General features: G+C 37.4%; 3 protein-coding genes and 1 non-coding gene across 4 annotated transcripts; 2 read left to right on the top strand and 2 right to left on the bottom strand.

The window, feature by feature from the left end:
- The first annotated feature begins 548 nt into the window (after positions 1-548).
- On the top strand, positions 549-619 carry TRNAG-CCC (transfer RNA glycine (anticodon CCC)). The gene has a single exon. It is a non-coding gene; the product is annotated as a tRNA-Gly (tRNA).
- A 1,497-nt stretch (positions 620-2,116) lies between these two features.
- LOC111015316 (protein SRC2) lies at positions 2,117-3,484 on the top strand. Its single transcript, XM_022290313.2, has one exon. The coding sequence runs from the start codon at positions 2,237-2,239 to the stop codon at positions 3,068-3,070; it is 834 nt and encodes a 277-aa protein (XP_022146005.1). The 5' UTR covers positions 2,117-2,236; the 3' UTR covers positions 3,071-3,484.
- Positions 3,485-4,281: 797 nt separating this feature from the next.
- On the bottom strand, positions 4,282-10,690 carry LOC148211022 (uncharacterized). The gene is made up of 2 exons (XM_088125347.1): positions 9,977-10,690; positions 4,282-4,721 (listed from the first exon to the last, which is right to left on the bottom strand). The coding sequence occupies exons 1-2, from the start codon at positions 10,348-10,350 to the stop codon at positions 4,712-4,714; spliced, it is 384 nt and encodes a 127-aa protein (XP_087981473.1). The 5' UTR covers positions 10,351-10,690; the 3' UTR covers positions 4,282-4,711.
- Positions 10,691-10,986: 296 nt separating this feature from the next.
- Positions 10,987-12,218, bottom strand: LOC111015331 (protein SRC2-like). Its single transcript, XM_022290327.2, has one exon. It carries the CDS (start codon positions 12,006-12,008, stop codon positions 11,211-11,213), a length of 798 nt encoding a protein of 265 aa, XP_022146019.2. The 5' UTR covers positions 12,009-12,218; the 3' UTR covers positions 10,987-11,210.
- Between the last annotated feature and the right edge of the window lie 954 nt (positions 12,219-13,172).

The following is a 13,172-nucleotide window of genomic DNA, read 5'->3' on the forward strand; positions in this document are numbered from 1 at the left end:
TCTTTTGGTAATATTCCTATTTCTTGTTTCTGATTTTTTATTTTTAATAAAAAAAATGTATTGCATGACCCTAACATCCATGAATTCAAGTATGATAAAACAAGTTTTTTATTTATGTTTTGGAACAAATTGAAAATGGGAACAAGAAAGAAGAAACTTGTTATACATAATTATAATTAATAGTAAAAATGTTTAAATTTCTTAAGAAAATTAGGAACGAGAAAAAGAACATATACATATTTAATTAATAAAAAGTGTTATAATTTTTAAAATATTGTTCAAATTTTCAAAGTGCCGTATTCTTAATATTATAATAATAATAATAATAATAATTATTATTATTATTATTTTTTGGGCTAAAAAACATAATAAAATAATTATACTTAAATAAGTTTGTACTTTTATAATAAATATATTGTGGTTTTCAAATATCTTAGCAGGCTTTTCCCCCCGTATTGGAGTTTCTAATTTTAAACTTTATTATTTATGTGACTTTAATCACAATTTACTATTACTTATTAATAAGCTAAATATCCTTAGCAAAAGAAGCGCATCTGGTGTAGTGGTATCATAGTACCCTCCCACGGTACTGACCGGGGTTCGATTCCCCGGACGCGCATTTTGCTGTTCAACATTTTATTTGTTTATTTACTTTTCACTCTTAATGTTTGCCCTATGTTTTCATTTAATATTAAAAAGAAAAATATCATCCAAAGTATTATTCTCAAATATATCACAATAAGACATGAAATATTAAATTCTCTTTATCTTGTATTTTGAATATAGAATTCAACCTATAATGGATGATCTAATCACTAGAAACACTAAATTTAAAATATTAACTCAACAACGAAAAATAACTTAGAAATATACGAATATAACACAAAACTAAGTTGGCATCCACCAAATCACTAGTTAAAAGAATAAAGAAAATGAAAAAGAAAGAAGAAAATAAAAATCATCATCTCTAAAAAGACCTCCAATCTCTCTCTCCTCTCCTTGAAACATAACTTAAAATATGAACTTATAGGTATGGATATCATCATAGTGTCTAGGCATTGGGAACACGTATTTTCAAAATCATCCTTTTGAGTTTGCTCGATTAGGTTATTGTTTGTTTGTTTTTGATTTGGTATAAAAATATTCAAAGTGGCCTCTAAAGACTAATCTTTGTTTACCTACCACAACAAATAAAAAAAAAAAACTAGTATTGTTGTTACTTGGAAAAATATTCTAAGTAGCCTCTAAAAAGTAATATTCATTTTCCTAAAACAAAAAATAAAAAACATATGTTGTTGCTTGGGGAAATATTCAAAATAAACGATTCCTGTTTTGCACTAAGATTCGGGGGGAATATGTCTCATCAGTTTTCTCTCAGTTTACAGCCACTCATGGAATTGATTATCAGTTCTCCTGCCCGATGAGGTTGAATAAAAATAATTGAAACTAGTCCTAATAAATGAATATAAAATTCATTTATTAATAACCATCAATTGAGATTTCCATTTTTTAAACTTTTAATTCGACTTGCTTACATTACCTCTACAAAATTTAAAAATTTCACTGGTTTCCATGAAAATAAAGCCCTAATTAAATCAGTGCACAGAATAAAACCAAACCACAATTAAATCTCCCAAAACTAACTTATTTCAATAAAAATGAATTCATAATATCAACTTCTACCCTCCATTTATACCCATTAAATGTACATCATAGTACTTTTTTTCTAAACAATTTCCTTCAAACCAAGAGCTTGATTCAATAGTAATTGACATCTGTCTATTACTAAGCAATCATGTATTCGAATTTCGCAGTCTCATTTATTGTACTAAAAAAAACTAATTTAAATAAAAATCAAGCCAGAAAAAAATTAGTGTAAATAATTAAGTTTAATCAAATGACATTTGAATAAATTTCTCAAAACTCAAAAACTCATCAATTTTCATACCATACATGTATAATGTAATAGGTTGAATAATACTTGGTTCTTTCCTTATCAATTTTTTTAATGAAAATCTTAAGTGTGAGGTGGAATCCACACCACCCCTAGCAGGAAAACCACAAAGAAAAGTCAACCATTTTCTAAATTAAACACAAAACGCGTATATAGTTTAATTTCATTTGACCAAGAAAAATTTATTCTCCTCCCTTCCTCTAATTTCAATCAAGATTTCAACTCTCAATTCTATTTTCCCCAAATCTCTCTGTTTTTTCTGTTTTTGTTTTGGTTCTAAAAATGGAGGTGCGGCCATTGGAGATCAGAATCATCAAAGCCCATGACCTCAAAGACGTGAATCTCTTGTCCAAAATGGACGTATACGCCGTCGTTTCCATCTCCGGCGACCAATTGAACAACCCCAAGTTGAAGACCGCCGTCGACAAGGACGGCGGCACCAGCCCCAAGTGGAATTTCTCCATGAAGTTCGCCGTCGAAGAAGCCGCCGTCCTGGAGAATCGCCTCACCCTCAAGATCAAGCTCATTTCGAATCGGAGTTTGGGAGACAGAGAAATCGGCGTCGTTTATGTTCAGATCAAAGAATTGTTCGACAATGGCGGCGGCGGCGGCGGCGATGAGGAGAAATCCGGTAGCTATAGCGTTCGTTTGTCGAATGGGAAGGCCAAAGGGACTTTGGATTTGGCGTATAAATTTGGGGAGAAATATAAATTCGAACCACCACCGCCGCAACTGCCGCCGTCTAGCGTGAAGACCGCCGCCGACGCGCCGCCGCCCATGGCTTATCCGTCTGCGTATCCTGGCTCCAGCTCCGCGTACGCGCCGCCTCCCGCGGCTTACCCCTACCACGCGCCGCCGCAGGGCGCGTATCAACCACCGCCTCCGGGATTTGGTTATCCACCGCCGGGGTATGGGTACGGTGGATACCCGCCGCCGCCGCCTCCAGGGTATGGACACCCGCCGCCGCATAAGGGCCGCGGCGGCGCCGGTTTGGGGTTGGGATTGGGAGCTGGTTTGCTCGGTGGTTTGTTGATCGGAGATATGATTTCCGACGTCGGAGAAATGGCGGCGTTCGACGCCGGTTACGACGCCGGATTTGGGGATGCTGGTTTCTAGATCAATTTCACCCCCAAAATGGAAAATTTTATATAAAACTAAAATTTATATAATTATCTTAATAAACTAATCTTTATAGTTTATAGAATCTCTTATTTTTGTTTGTCAGTAACTATTTCTCGTTTTTTATTCTCTCGCTGTACTAAATTAAATTAAACAAATATTTTTTCTTTTACTAAAATTAATTTTTTGAACAAAATATTAAAATTATGTTATATTTGTTATAAATATTATACTAAAATAGATGTTTTTTTTAATACAACATATGAGAGATCATCTTGATTTGAGACATATACCAATATCGCTGATGTTCGTTTTGACTATTAAAATAGATGTTGTAGAGAACATTTGTAAACACATTTGGGTCGATACTCAATAGATAAATTTCATATTTTTCTTCCTACTTTCTCTTCATATGGACGGACTCAAGTGTTCCATTGTTCTTACTTTTATTCTTAGTTTTATAACAATATGTAATATTTATAACTTATTATTGGTTGATTCATCAACATGATTAAAGAGGTATTAATTGTAACCGTTCTAATTTATTGAAATTAAGTTGAAAGGTTAATGGAACCACCTAGTTAAATTAAAATGGATTATTTCTCCTTATTTATTAATAAATTTTCAAATTCAATCAAAATAATTATTTTGTAACCTATTTTATTTTCATTCTTATGAATTCATTATAAAAAACAGTTTCATTTCTTAAGGAAAAAAAGAAAACACAGTTTCTCTAAAATTTTAAATCTAGATTCCATTTCTAATTTTGCTACCAAATACCAAATATATAAAATATAACCCTTGTTTTCATCAAATAATTTGTTTCCAGATTCATGATTATTTTTTTTGGAAGAATTTTCATGATTATATATTTTTTTCGGAGGATAAAAGGGGCATCAACCCAGTACAACTAACAAGAGATAAGGCATAAACAAGTGCAGAAGTCCTCTAGGGGCCTCTTCACAAATATGGAGACCTAAAGGTTGGTTACAGGTGCGGTTTGCCAACCAATCAGCGCAGAAATTAGCCTCCCTATAAATGTGATGGATCGATACCATCCAATCCCTACTCAACAGTTGTGAAATCTTTGTCCAGATTGGTTTAATTATAGCTGTGGAATTGGTTCTGTTTCGAACTAAGATGCACGCCGACTCCGAGTCAGATTCTACCATCAAATTTCTACATCCCACATTCCAAGCCAGTTCTAATCTTGAAAGAATGACCCAGAACTCGGCAACAATAACTGTTGAGCAGCTTAGATTCTGTTGGAACCCCTTTATCCATTTCCCATCAGATTCTCTAATTAAGCCACTAGCTCCGACTAAAGCAAGGGTCCCATGGACAGACCCATTTGTGTTCAGCTTCTAGCAGTTAAAAGGTGGGGGATTCCAACTAATTTCTTCCCAGCGGCGAATAGGCTTCTTTGAAAGTTTAGACACCAATTCCCATGAATTTCTGAAGCTCTCAGCAGTCTGTCTGACCACCATGCTTGGATCTTCAAGTATGTGGGCTGTTGAATCAAAGATGACTTTATTCCTCCACTGCCATAGTAGCCAGCATCCCAACCCAAAGATGGAAGGCAATTCACAAAGATGGAAGGCCATTGGGGTGACAGAGGAACCTTAACCAAATTGTTTTCTAACAATTCCTGCAATCCACAATTAAAAAAGCCATTAGATATATTAATAGGGATTAGATTTATCCAAACCTGCTTAGCAAATTTGCAGTCTCTTAAGACATAAGTGATAGTTTCAGCATATTGCGGGCAATAGCCACACTTATTTGATGAACTTAGATGTCTCATAAATCTCTCATAATTCGTTAAAGAGTCTCTCATGCGAGACTAACCATAGAAAACAACTTATCCTAAGAGCGCCTTCCCAATTCCAAACAGTTTTCCATAATTTGGATTGTGGTGGCAAAGCTCCTAAGCACTGGAAACTATTATAGGTACACGACACAGAATATTTCCCATTCTTGGATCCAATCCAAATAGGGAAATATGGGAGATTTAACGAAATATCTGGTGGTCTAATACTAGCAATAGCTAGAAGTGATGATTGGTTAATCTTTCCTGCAAAGGCTTCCCAATTCCACTCACCATCTACTGTAATATAATCTCTAACCGGGTGCCCCTTATCCCCTTCTATAATTACATTCTTGTTGATGCGTGGATTTTGACCTTCTGGTTCTTCTTCTCGCACACACCTAACTCGATGATAAGGGAACCAATACCTGCAAAACCAAACCGATCTAAACCGGTGTGACCTCAGTCACACGGGTTCCGATGCCTAAGTTAGCAAGGGAAAGTTGAGAAAATAGTGAACTAGGGATATATCACCTGTCTCCTCTAGGGTTAGGCTGCATTGCTATTTATAGCTGTGAGGGTAGTTCCAGAACCTTCTGTAGTTGAGCCCTAATTCAGAGTTGCGAGGCCCAATGATCGGCCTCGACCCCGAATAAGGGTGTTTAACCTCCTGATACAGATCCGAGCGGAGGATGCCCACATGGTATCTTGGCCCGAAGGTGATTGTTGAGAAGTTGGCGCCTCGGCGCTGAGAAGGTCTCGGCGTCGAGGTGGGGTCGGCACCGAGGCGTCGGCCTTGGTGCTAGGTCGTCCTTTGGGCCGGCCCGTTACATCGCGGGCTGGTCTCCCCCAATCGATGATCTCGGGCTTCAATTTCTTGTCTCGTTTTGGGTCGTCTTTGTTCTCTATAACAATTCTCACCAATGCTATCTATTAGTATATTTCCATTAACCCATGGATCCGTCCAAAATCTCACTTTGCACCCATTACCAATGCCCCTCCCAACAATTTTTAATTTCATCCCAAGCCTTCACTATTGAAGACCCAAGTCAGGAGTCTCCTTGTCTAAATTTCAAGCTCCAGTCTTCTTCCCAACAACCCTACTTATTAATAAGTAGTTGGGCCCACAACTCATTAGGACGAGTTATTAAACCCCAAATAATTTTACCCATCAATGCCGTATTAAAATCCTGAAATTTATGCAGACTAAGACCCCTCCCTTCTTAGGTCTACTAATCCTTTCCCAAACTAATTAGGTGAATCCTAGCTCTAGACCTTGTGTGCCCCCAAAGGAAATTTCTACATAACTAATCCATCTTCCTACAAAAAATTCCTAGAAACCGAAATATATGTATTGAATAAGTTGGTATGGCTTGAAGCACAGATTGGACCAGCATAGCCCGACCTACTAAAGAAAGGGAGGCAACAGACCAATTATTCAACCTCATGCTAACTCTGTTTACTATGCCCTGAAGATGCGAGCTACGAAACCTGCCATGGACTATCGGAATACCTAAATATCTCCCTACATCCGACGTAACTGATCTAAAACCCCTGGTGTTAGCTATTAGATTTTGTTCCTCAGGTAGCATATTTTTAGAAAAGTAAATGATAGTTTTCGAGTTGTTTACTTTTTGGCCATATGCCCCACAAAACTTCCCTAACACAGAACTTAATTCCATCATTTGCTCCATATAAGCTTTAGCGAATAACAAGATATCGTCAGCAAACAAGTGTGATATAGCTGGCCCGTGAGTCCCTACTCTTATCGGTTTCCATCTTTTCCCTCAACTAAATCAGCAATACAATGTGTCAGCCATTCTAAACATAATACAAAAAGATAAGGGGAGAGTGGACACCCTTGACGAACCCCCTTGCATCTCAAACATAGGAGTAGGATCCCCATTCCAAAGGATTTGCATAAATGCTATTGAAACACAATCCATAATTACATTCTTAAGACTAACTGGAATTCCTACTAATCTTAAGATTCTTCTAGAAATTCCCAAGAAACTCTATCATAAGCTTTCTCCAATTCTACTTTGATCATCATGAATTTCTTCTTCCTCTTTAGCTTATCCATATAGTATGCACTAGTTCTTAAGCTATGATTATATTATCTTGAATGTGTCTTCCAAGCACAAAACTAGCTTGATTAGGAGATACAATCCCTCCTATGTATTTCCTAAGCCTTAGAGTGATTAATTTTGTGACAATCTTATAGGAAACATTACACAGACTTATGGGTTGGAACTGAAAGATAATTTCTGGATGATCCACCTTGGGAATAAGCACTAGATATGTAGAGTTAGCTTTATCAATTGATTTTTACCCTCCTCTATTGTACTTTTAGCAAATGCCAAGACTGCTGGAGCAACCAGGTCCCAATTCTGTTGATAAAAAACCGGTTGGAATCCATCAGACCCCGATGCTTTGAAGGCCCCCATAGAAAAAACTGCTCTACGAACTTCTTTCAGTGACACTGGTTTAGATAAGATATCAATTGCTTCCAAAGGAAGAGTAGTAAAAGAAATTAACGTGTCTAGCTTGGCACCATTTTTCAGACTCCCATACAGATTTTAAAAGTGGTTAGAAGCCATACTTCTCAACACCTCTTCATCTGTTATCCAAACCCCATTTTCACTTTTTAATGTGTCTATTCTAATCCTTTTGCAAGCTGTGATAGTTTTTGTGTGAAAATATTTAGTGTTTCTATCCCCAAACCGAACCCAATCACATCTAGATCTTTGAAACCATGTGACTTCGTCCTGGAGAAGGATAGTTTCCAATTCACTGCTAAGGCTTTTCTCCAGATTACTAAAAAAAAGGTTGCTATTATGAGGAATTATCCTCTGGATGCCAGCCAGCCGAGCTAAAATAGATCTCTTCCTTCCTACAATATTCCGAAACACTTCTCTATTCCACTTTATTAGCTTACTTTTCAAGGTAGTGATAACTCTCCTAAAGAGAGTTAATTGTGCCTATAAGTTGCATGAAATAACTAAAGTTAGTCTATTATAGCCCCAAATATTCAGTAAGTGTGCTTGAATTAAAAGATAAATCAATGTCTCGCATTACTAAGAGTTCAATGTTAGCACTCGATTGAATGATCTGATTTTGAGCACTTTTTGCTGCAGCTGTGACGATGCGACAACATCATTTCCAGATAAAAACAAAAGACAAAAAGTAGCAAGCCAGCACTAAACGGGTTTCTCAGCGGCATTTACCATAGTAATTGGAGGTTTTTACCCAAAAGTGAGAGCTGGGTCCCTCAAGGCTCGTGTTGTTGCCCTAATATCTGAAGGGGGTATAAATGCAAACAAGAAGAGAAGCCTCGAAGACACACAAACACCAAGAAACATTCCCCTTGCTCATTCTTGAAGGAATCCACCCTGACTCCAAGAAAACCTCTCCAAACCGTTAGAGAAAATCAAAAGAAGAAGAAGGCTCATATCAGTGGCTATTGGGAGCTGGCCTTCAGCTCCTTCTCTTCATTTTATCATCTTTGTATTGTTTTTATTCCTACATTTTGTTTGACTCCCTCTATGGCATTGTCTAGCTAATCAACTTGTGTAAGTGGGAGATGTTCTAAACTCAGTTTCTGGGCTGTAACTTATTTTGCTTTGAGTTGAAGTTGTTTTATCACTCTATTTTCAATATGCTTGATCACCATGTTGAAATACCTCTTTGATAATGTTTGGAAAAATGTATTAAGGAGCGAAACCCTTCATCTTAGGCTAGAGTCTACTTGAGTTTAGCGTGTGGTGACTTAGGGATAAACATCACCTAACTTGATCTTAAAAACTGTGCATACATGCTATTGATGTTTGTCTATGAATGTTAGTAGTAGAAAATCTGAGGTGTTTGGAAGAACATCTTGTCTGTTTGACCACTGCATTCACTCTATTAATGCTGCAGCATAGTTAGGGTAGCCTAGAAGAATCGACTTCCTCTCCCTGTTGCGCCCTTGTTTTCATACGATCTTACTGAGTGATTGTGGATGTGCGGTAATTCTAGCAAACTCACTACCTGTGTTTTATTTAAGAAAATCATTTTAAATGGTTTTTATCTCAACATCTTTTAGTTATTAGTGGAAGAAAACCCCTTTGGCTTATTGCATTGCTTCTTTAAGTGAATATTGAGTGTTTAAACATTTAGTCGACGTGAATTCGAACTTTTATTACTTGTTGTGATGATTGTGTACACTTGCACATATAAGAATTGGTAGCACAATTAGTTGACAACAGGTAGCTAAACAATTTGGAAGTATTCAATGTTCGATCAGCCTTCCTTAATAAGATTCTGGAAAGAGCCGTGAGTTTGCCAAGCCGCCATGACCTAAACGGTCTTTGTACACGGACCTTTCACAAAACCCATGTATATCTAACATAATGGGATGATGATCCGATTTAACCCTTGGTAGCACTCGAATAGATGCTCTGGGAAGACTAATTGCCATTTTTGATTAACTAGACCTCTATCTAACCATTCAAAGATACGACTATACCCTTGGAAAACTGGGCCTCTCCATGTAAATTTTGAGCAAAAACTACCAAGGTCCATAAGGTTACACTTATAGTTTCTATGAAAGGGATGGCCAGAATTGGATTGAACGGTGCACCCCCTAATTTTTCCTCGTCTGCCAGGATTTCATTGAAATCTCCTATTATTAACTAAGGTACCTCAGAACTAGGAGTGAGAGACTCAAGGAACTGCCACAATTCCCCTCTAAAACCCTTCTGAGGACTCCCATACACGACCGTGAATAGGCCAGAAAAAGAACCCTTTGATACTTTAAAGTGGAAAGCCTGATTGTGACGGTCTAATTCAAATAGGGACACTTGGTTAGTTTGCCAGAACTCCCAAATCCCACCTTTAAATCCTTGAGCTTCGATACGAGTAAAAGAAAAACTAGAAAAACTCTTACAAACATTTTCAACTAAATGACCACTAATTCTAGGTTCAAGAACAACTAAAATATTCGGATTATACGAAGCAATCATATCACGAAAAATTGATTTAAAACGAGGGCTACTAGCACCTCGACAATTCCAGGATATAATAATCATTAAAAACAAATTAAGGTAAAAGATTACTTCCCTGTGGATGAGTCTTCCCCACCCTCCATGCTCATGATGAAATCATTGTCCACCTGGGTAGTCCCCTCTGCTTTCTCCTGTTCCATAGGATTCCTTGCATCTACGTCTTCTGAATAGATCTTCAGCTTGGGATTCAATCCTCTCTGGTCCCCAAACTCCCAGGATCTCTTATCAATCCCATCGAAATTCTGTTTAAAGGACTGAAAGGGCTCTCGATCCCGGTTGAATAGTTCTTCATGGTCCGAACTAGACTCGCCGGGATCCAGCTCCCCATCCATCCATGGTGGATTCCCATTTCCCCCTGGATTCATTCCACTGTTCCAATCCGAGTTTTCAAAGGGGGATCCAAAAGAACCATAACTGTAACCCATCCCCCTCCCATTTCCTCTTCCTCTCCGCACCCCAAAACCTTGAAAACCTGGTTCGTTGTTGGATTCAAACTCAAAAGCTTTCTTCTTTCCCGCAACCTTTTCCTGTAGAAATAAATCTTCTGGACCCTCGTTTGCCTTACCATTTGGCCCATCAGGATCACTGGTCTGTCTTGATACTCCCCTTGTAAACGAAGACCCCCTCCCAAATCTCGGTTTTTGGGTTCTCCAACCTCTTCTTTTCGAATTTTCCACTAGGATAGAATTCTATTGATTATTTTTAGATCATCAAACAAATGCACTCTTATCATTCTATTGTTTCATTCTCTATATGTTATTACTCTTTATGAAATTATTATATTAAAGTCTCGAGAAGGAAGAATTTATATGTTATTACTGTTTGTAAAATTATTATATTAAAGCCTCGAGATTACGGCATTTAAAAAAAAAGAATAAAAATAAATGAAACAACATTTTAAAAAACTAGCAAATCAAAACCCTAAAAGCATGCACATCTAGGAAGAAACACTCTCAAATAGGAGCCAAATATTTTTCTTAATAATATGAAGGTAAACATAATTTAAAGTGTAATTTAGATTATAAAATTTAGGGATGAAAGAGCAAGTGACAAAATTGGTATAATTTTGTTATATAAATATTATTATGTTATGAACTCTATATGAAAAGAGTCCAACTTTCAATATACTTTAAAATGTTACAATTTTAAATGGATTTTAAATCCAAATTCAGAAGAGATCAATTACACAACTTTATAAAAATTAGTTTTCATATGATTTTCTATCCTTTGGGTCGAAACTGATTTTCAAACCAGCAACCACAAAAGCCAGCGCCGCCGTTGCCTTTCAGAAGTCCGACATCATATCTCCGATCAACAGCCCACCAAGCAAACCGGCCCCCAGCCCCAATCCCATACCGCCACCGCCCTTCTTTGGCCCCTGCGGCGGCTGCATTGGCGGGTATCCGTAACCCGGCGGCGGCTGCCCATATCCCGGCGGTGGCGGCGGATACATAACCCCCGGCGGCGGCGGCGCGTAGGGGTATCCACCGGGCGGTGGCGGCGGGTACATATTCGTCGACGGCGGCGGATATGTAGAGCTGGAGCCAGGAAACCCAGATGGATAGGCCATAACTGGCGGCGCGTCGACTCCCTTCTCGTTACACGGCGGAGGCGGCGGTGGCGGAACTTCAACTTCATATTTGTCTCCAAATTTATAGGCCAAATCCAAAGTCCCTTTCACCTTCCCATTGGACAACCGAACACTATAGCTACCGGACTTCTCCCCCTCCTCCTCCTTCCTCCCATCTCCACCGCCGTCGCCGCCGCAACTGTCAAACAACTCCTTGATCTGAACATGAACGACGCCGATTTCTCTATCCCCCAAGCTCCGATTGGACATGAGCTTGATGTTGAGGGTGAGGCGATTCTCCATGACGGAGGCATCGTCGACGGCGAACTTCATCGGAAAATTCCACTTGGGGCTGGTGCCGCCGTCCTTGTCGACGGCGGTCTTGAGCTTGGGGTTGTTGAGCTGGTCGCCGGAGATGGAAACGACGGCGTAAACGTCCATTTTGGAGATGAGATTGACGTCTTTGAGATCATGGGCTTTGAGGATTCTGATTTCCAATGGCCGGACCTCCATTTCTCTGAGAGGAACAGAGAGAACCAGAGGAAATTAGATTTGGGGGATTTTTGTTTATTTGTTTTTTTAAATTTTTGAGGAATTTAAGGAATTGGGGGAAGAGGGAAATTGAAATGGATTTAATTTGGGAGCTCAAAATAGGAAAAATTTGATCGGGTACTGAATGGGAGGGAGGAGAGGAATTTTCGCCGCCAAAGGAAATGAACTGCAAAAATGTTACGGTAACATACAACAAAAACAAACAACGACCCATAAATAGACAAATAACATAAGAAATACAATATAAACATATGAGAAACTAGAGAGAAAAAAACACACACACACAATAATTATTTAAGCTCACTAAATATATGGTTTAATCTTTAATATTTCATTCTCTTTTCAATTTAGTTTATGTTGTTCACAAATTTTCAATTTAGACCTGGTTTTTATTATTTATTATTTATTATTTTTTAAGTATAATATGGATGGGAGTGTAGATCCAAACTCATACCATTTTGGTCGGAAATAGGTAATTTAACCCCTCAAGCTATACTTAGGTTGACATTTTTAACTTATTAGGAATCAGAATGATAAGCAATCAGAATAAAAATGTTATTTTGTTGATGTTGTTTATTAGAAATTTTCTTCAATCGGACCCAAAAAAAAAACTATTGATGTATTTACAAAGGGTGCATTTAGTTGGTGTTCACAAAACAAAAATCCGAAAACAAGGATTCAATGAAAAATAGAGTTGTATTCTTTCTTTTCATATTTGAAAATTGAATCTCAATTAAAAAAAATGTTTGTGTTTAGCAATATATTTGTAAATTAGGAATAGTCAGCGACTAAATATTTAGTTTAGTCTAAAATAATATTACTTAATTTATTAACCAGCTATGCTACAAATTTCGTATAATTATTTTTTTACAATGTTGTATAATTTATATCATATTATATTATAAATCATCTCAAGTTTCAATCAAGTGTTGGAACACGTTGAACTAAATTATTATCAGAGTCATTTCTCTATCTCTAAACTCATGTTTCTAAAATCTTGGACTATATTTACCATTTTCTTGTGCAGCTTCCAAACAAAAAACACAAGTTAATTACATGCAAACCAAATTCTATTAATATCATTTCTTTATACAATTAAACACAAATTTAAACACAAGTTACACA

Source organism: Momordica charantia (assembly GCF_013281855.1).
Source record: "Momordica charantia cultivar OHB3-1 chromosome 6 unlocalized genomic scaffold, Mcharantia_2.0 BLBB01000006.1, whole genome shotgun sequence".
Classification (NCBI taxonomy): domain Eukaryota; kingdom Viridiplantae; phylum Streptophyta; class Magnoliopsida; order Cucurbitales; family Cucurbitaceae; genus Momordica; species Momordica charantia.